This window comes from Antrostomus carolinensis, unplaced genomic scaffold, assembly GCF_000700745.2.
Source record: "Antrostomus carolinensis isolate BGI_N321 unplaced genomic scaffold, ASM70074v2 scaffold27281, whole genome shotgun sequence".
Taxonomy (NCBI): domain Eukaryota; kingdom Metazoa; phylum Chordata; class Aves; order Caprimulgiformes; family Caprimulgidae; genus Antrostomus; species Antrostomus carolinensis.
The window spans coordinates 10,034-16,769 of NW_010293904.1; the positions used below are offsets into that span (position 1 = coordinate 10,034).

General features: G+C 37.6%; 1 protein-coding gene across 1 annotated transcript in view; it reads left to right on the forward strand.

Annotated features, from left to right (window-relative positions):
- Window positions 1–4,198, forward strand: part of LTA4H (leukotriene A4 hydrolase) — a gene marked incomplete at its 5' end in the record, with an annotated part of 12,483 nt that extends 8,285 nt beyond the window's left edge. Inside the window, 5 exon segments of the mRNA XM_010177478.1 lie at window positions 501–627; window positions 1,482–1,577; window positions 2,101–2,183; window positions 3,533–3,637; window positions 3,844–4,198. Of these exon segments, the coding sequence (XP_010175780.1) occupies window positions 501–627; window positions 1,482–1,577; window positions 2,101–2,183; window positions 3,533–3,637; window positions 3,844–3,964 (532 nt within the window).
- Window positions 4,199–6,736: the final 2,538 nt, after the last annotated feature.

Here is a 6,736-nt window from a genome sequence, read left to right on the forward strand (position 1 = left end):
CCAGTGAAGCCTATGTAAGCTGCATTCTTCTATAGTTCATCTTTTCCTTTTCCAGATTGCATATGACTTTCCAAACAGTCATGAAGCAGTTTGTAAATATTGTGAAAGTCTTTCCACAAACATTTTATTGGAAAATGTCCTAGTACTATGTAGAAATTAATATACGTGGAAGAAAAAATGCTGCTAATATTTTCAAATTTTTATTCTGATGGAACTTAATTTTGCTTTGAAAGTTGCCAGGAAAGATTATTTTTTTCTGGCAGTTTGTTACAACAATATTCTTTTTTCAGCTAAAAGCTATAATAGATGTATGACCACATATGCTCAGAAGTATTGATCGTTTTAGGTGTGCGTGGGATCAAAGGATAGTGTCACCTATGCACAAAGTGCTTCCAACTGAAATATATTTCATTATAATAGATCTTTTGTAAATTGTGTTGCAATATTGAGTTGGAGCCTATAACAAGCAAATGTGGAGCCATTTGAAAATCATCTCTAAGCATTCTTTTAAAAATATTACAGTAGCTTTTTGTGTTTCCAAAGTGTGATCCTTTGTTTTTAATATTTGACAGGTATGATGAGACACTAGCGAATGCTTGCGTTGCCTTGAGCCAAAGATGGATCAAAGTGAGTGGTTAAAGAACACTGTATCTTGAAAAGATAGTTTTCTTTATACAAAGTGAGCCATTCTTTTCTGAAATCTGTAATTTGCTGAGAGAGAATGTATTTATGGTGATAGTATGGCTGCCAGGGATTTTGTATTTCGTAGACTAGCCTTTCATCATAGTGTCTGTGGATTTGACTTCTGTATGTGAAGTGCAGTACATGTGTTAACGAGGCACACACACAGAGCCACCTTTTTGTTGTATCTACGTAGTAACCAAACTGAGAATATTCTTTTTGAAATCCTGATATTATGGTTTGATTTAAAAACAAATGCCAAAGTATCTCTAGGTTACTGATTATGTTGTATTAGCAATAATTCCTGTACATTATACTGGCTCTAGTGTGCATTTCTCTTCAAAAACTGAAATACATAAATCATAATAAGTAATTAATACCATACAATTATCTCATAATTTTAACCATAAAACTCATACAAGTATTTGAGAATTCAGCATACCTTCCTTTTGTTAGCTCTGTGGCTTTTCACTGTACTTTTATGTTATCTTTAACTTTCTTCTCCTCAATGTTACTTTTTATAGAAAAAGTAGTTGATTTTTCACTTAGCTTTAACAGAAAGACAGTGGAGATAGGAAGGTCACTGGAAAGAAAACAAGTGAAAATTGAAGTGAATACCAAACATCAGGCAGTAGCTTAAGTTCCTCCTTTCCCCTTCTTGTAACAACCTGCACAAATACAAATCAGTATCTCTTTCATGTGGAGTGGCTTGATAGCAAATACAGATGTCCGAACAAAAAGTTACACCTGATTGTGCTTTGAAATACCTCTTAAAAACTGAAGTAACCATTCTCTTTTAGGCAAAGGAGAGTGATTTGGGCTCATTCAGCTCAGCAGACTTGAAGGAAATGTCATCTCATCAGTTGATTGAGTTCCTGGCACTGTTGCTTCTGGAGGTAAATGCATGCTGGGGGTAACTTGATTCTGGTATCACAAAAGCAGGCATAGAAGCCCCAGTGTACTTTGGAATTAATTTATGTCCATTTTCTTTAAAGTTTTGCTAAAATAATCCACTCTCACCATACATAGTTACTAAAACCTTCAGTTGTGCCTCCCTGATTACGTCAGCTAACAATTAACATATAGAGTATTTTGGATTGAAAGGTAAAAACAAAACTATAAGGTGCTTGAATTTGTCTGTATTTGATGTTATAGCAAAATAAGCCATGAATAAAACAGAAGGAAAAGATTTTGTTTTTAATGTTTTGGTCGTACTGGATGTGGGAATTTGCTAACATTTATTCCTTGCTCCTTCCCTAATACTGTGAGAGGTGAAAGGAGCAAATACAAATATTTATCATGGTAAGTTTTTAATTCCTTTGAAGCATCAGTCTTCTTGAAATGAACCTGTTTATTGCTGAAGTATGTGGCTTGAAGTGTGCCTCTGGCTTATTCAGACTATGCAGTTTCTATTTTCAGGCTCCTCTTCCAGTGTCACATGTCCAACGAATGCAGCAAGTGTATGACTTCAATGCCATCCATAATTCTGAAATAAGATTCAGGTTTGTTCTAGTATGGGCATTTTTCTAATCTTAAATGCTTTCATGAGATAAACTGTCCTGCTTCACAAGTGGTCTGAGAAATACTGTTGTATAGAACTGGTGCAGGGTTTGGGGCTTTTATATTGCTGTTTTAGGGGTTTTTTTGTAAGTGCATGTGCAAGAACGCTTACTGGAGTGGTATTCTGTTACTTTCAAATTGGGTAAGTACAGTCTCGTAGAAGAACTGGAAGTGAGCAGTGGATTAGCTGTGCTTCGTTTTAATCTGTCATGCTGGCAAAGGAACCTGATGATCTGATAACTTTTAGTTTGGGGACAGTATTGGATAATACAATAGTGCAGTGGATTAGCTGTGCTTCATTTTAATCTGTCATGCTGGCAAAGGAACGTGATGATCTGATAACTCAAATCCCCCCTAGTTTGGGGACAGTATTGGATAATACAATAGCGAGCCTCTCTGACTCAAACATGCTTGAAAAATGTTTCAAAAAAACTTAGTCAGGGACAGGTCTTCTACCTAATCAGTTCTTCTGCTGAAGTGCCAGTGTTTTTTTAGCACAATCTGGAAACTTTTTTTTGTCATATTTTATGTTTGCTGTCACAAAGCTTTTCTCTCATCAAAAAAAAAGTGAGTATCAGAGGAAGTTTCTAAACAAGTAGGAAATGCTTCTAGCTAAACGGCCTGATTCTAGTGCCCTTCCAATTTCTTCTGGTTTGTATTTACACATCACTTCTTAGAAAAAGGTATTGTTAAGGACATAAGTAATCTGTACAAATACCTTCAAGTAATGCATATTTTGCTACTGTAATGTACTTTGATACATTTGCAATAGTGACAGTTACTCTGCCCCTCAACTTACTTAGAGTTCTTCATTTCTTATTAACAGAACAAAATATTTTAAACAGTATAGTGACTACTTCTTATAACAAGATCAATTTCTTCTTATTTTTAAAACAAAAGAGGTTTTGGGGGTTTTTTTTGTTGTTTTGTTTTTTAAATCACATGGTCAAATGTGACAAGTGCTATATAATTCACCTCTAATTCTGAGTGATGCAACTGGGCACTGCTGTAATACAAAATAAATACATAGCTGCAGAAAATAATCAGACCATTTTGGAGAAACTCTTAATTTTTTTCCTATTTTATAGAAAAGTCCACTTTTGTAACATACTAGTTGGACACTAAATATTTTATGTTGAACTTAGCTAGAATCTCATTCCTATGATGACACAGCACTGCCCAGAGTGTTTATGGGAACAAAATCATAAGATGACTAAGCACAGCAAATGAAAATAAAAGTGTAAGTTTTATTCTTCCTTCACCCCCCCTCCCCCCCCCACTTCTTTTTCAGATGGCTGCGCCTGTGCATCAAGTCCAGGTGGGAAGAAGCTATTCCTCTGGCTTTAAAAATGGCAACAGATCAGGGCAGGATGAAGTTTACTCGACCCTTGTTCAGGTAAAAGTAATGTCCAAATTGGAGGAGCTCATGCTGTTGTCCTTTTTTAGTATAATGGCATGTATAATATTTGACATTGTACATTTATGTTATGCTTCAAAGTGATACAATACAGAATCTTCTGTATACTGTGAACAAGCTTCTCTTCAGACTCGCTTTCCCCTTTTTGTAACTGCTTTTTTTTCTTTTTTTTTTCTCTTTTACAGAGACCTTTACAGTTTTGACAAGTGTCGAGATCTGGCTGTCAAAACGTTTCTGGAGCATAGAGCCTCTATGCACCCAGTCACTTCAATGCTTGTGGGCAAAGACTTGAAACAGGACCAGTGAGAAATTTACTGATTTCTTTGAAACTTTCTTCTTGCTGAAGGAAGAGACTGATTCCACAAACTGCTGATATGCGTGCTTGATCATGCCATAAAATGCTCTACTGCTTTGGTACTGATTTAGCCTAAAATTAACTTTCCAAATCACGTTCCGTACTTTCTGTTTTACACCTCTAAGTAAAACAGCAAAATTGCTAAATCTCTGGAATTAGGAGCATTGTTTTGTTACAAGCAATTTTTAGAACACACAAAAAAGCTGTTCTGAGATACAATAATTTGTCAGTCATGGAATTTAAAAACATGGAAAATTAATGGGTGGATGGTATGGCTTTTTGTGCACCGCTTTCTTTTTCATAGCAATGTGGTTGAAACTTCAAGTATCTGAAGACTAAAAAATAAAACTTTTCATTGTCTACCTGTCTGTGTATTGATCTGTACGAAAAGTTTTGAAGTAACAGTTTTATTTACTCTTCTTTTTTGTGGGAGAAATTTTTGTTACGAGTGCAAGAGGACTATGAAGACCTAAATGGCCCGCAGCATTCTCGGGTTAGAGCAGGATTTCTGTCCAGCTGTATTTGTCATGGCGTTGTTGCGTCAGTCCGTTCCTGACGCCAATCACAATACCATGGTTTTACTTAGTTATTTTCGGCTGTCTTTCCTGTGGTTGCTGCAGCACTTCAGTGCAAGCTGATGGTTTAGGTGAAACTGTTGCAAATACGGCCATCTGCAGGTGGGTTTTTGAAGTGAGTTTGAGAAAAACTGCTTATCAATCAGTTAGCATAAATTAAATCTGTTGACGTAGAGATAACCCCATATGCAGGAGTAAACAAAGAAAAATAAAAGTGCTCTGTTAGAGGAGGAAGATACCAAATACAAGTCATGGCATAAGGCTTGGTTTAATAATAGCACATAGAGTGGGAGTGGAGAGCCTATCAATTTATTTCTCATCTGAACTATGATCAGTATAAGCTTTCAAGCAGATGAAGTTAGGTACTTTATCAGGACATTCATCTTTTCATGCTAGCAGCTCTAATATAAATTAAGGCATGAACACAACCTGTTGGATTTTATTGATTCAAGGCACCCTGAGTTCTTCCATTCAACTTTAACCTACATCAGTCTAAGTAGGTTAAATAAAAATGATAGAAGAAATTAATTCCTAGGTGACTGAAGCTCAAAAATCAGTTTAAATTTTTTCTATGAATGTTGTGCCACTCAGCTTTTAATAAACACAATAAAATACTTGATTTTTTGGAACCAAAAGAATGTAATCTGCTTGTGCGTAAAGAATTTGCAGACTTCTTGTGTTAAGGACCTAACGAGTCTCTTCTCTTCTTGCTACTCCTCTGAGTAAGTGATAACTTCTGCTGGAAAACTCCTTGAAAATAATGTTTCTGTATTTCAGATTACAAATTTATGCAATTCCTTTCATTCACTCCCAAAATCTGATTTAGGCTTCTACTACAGCATCACCTGAATGAGCGGGGCTTCTCTCGTGCAAGGCTCTGGTAGGAGGAGGGGGTCTCTCTGGTGTTGTTTTAGAAATATTTTATGTTTTGGGCAACATTTTGTCATAAAAGCCCACATGTCACGTAGCGATTTGGCAGCTGGAGTTCAATCCTGATTTCTTGCTGTCAGAGCTAGGAAAAAAAAATAGTTGCAGGCATGGCATTTGCTAGTGTTGTCCTGCTCTGCTGGGGCAACGTCCCCCACACAGACTCCCACCAATGGATCTCAAGTTAAAATCCCCCACAATAGTTCACCCCAGGTAAGTGCTCTTTATAGTAGTCCCTTTGTCTGGGAACACCACTGTGGGTAGCATGGACTATCAGTGGTATTTATTGTTTTGTCTTTAAAGACAAAGCTATTTTCACCTTCTGTGTCAACATGGCCAGTTGTATGAGGTTCAACAAGGCCAAGTGGGTCCCGCGCTTGGGTCACAACAGTACAGGCCTGGGGAAGAGTGGCTGGAGAGCTGCCCAGCAGAAAAGAACTTGGGGTGTTGGTCAACAGCCAGCTGAATATTTCTCTGTATCTTTTCTTCTTTGCATTTGCCTTCAAAGAAGCATGATACAGCAGCACTGGTCTGGGCAGTGGGCAGGTGTGGCCTAATATTTGTGCTACCTGTTCTATCAACATCTTCCAGAACATAAGTGAAAGGGTAATGGAAATTCATTAATATTTTCCTCACCTACAATACAAAATTATGTTCTCTAATTTCAGCACAGGACTGAGCAAACAGGCTTGCTTCCTTCACTGCCTGTGCTAATCATATAATCCCACCTCCTTTCAATCCTAGCAGCTATGACCAATCCATAACAGGGCGGTGACTCTCTTCCAGCCCTGTCCCTCACAGAGGTTTTCATTAGTGTGATCTACTGCCAGGTGACAGCGCCATTAACTTCTGTGAAACCCTTAGTGGTTTAGAACAGTTGTATTCTAGTTTATTGTGATTTATCTATTCTTGCTACATAAACTCCAGCACCTAGATTTTCATTTCTATATTCCTGATGCCATCTTTGGAAAAAAAATCCTTTGGTAATGGTGGGGAGGGGTTTGCCTTTCCATGAAAAGGGTGTGCTTCTTGGCCTTGCTTTGATTGGATGAAGTCAGCTGGATACATCGATCTCGCTTATTTACAAAGGTGGTGATTTTGGGGGTGGATTTTTGCCTCTATCTGATTGCAACACTGGACTCCAGCTAGGCACTGCTCTTCAGGCTGTCGTGTGGTCAACGTAAGGCTGCCACACGCTGCAGCCCTTCTGGGTCAAGGGCC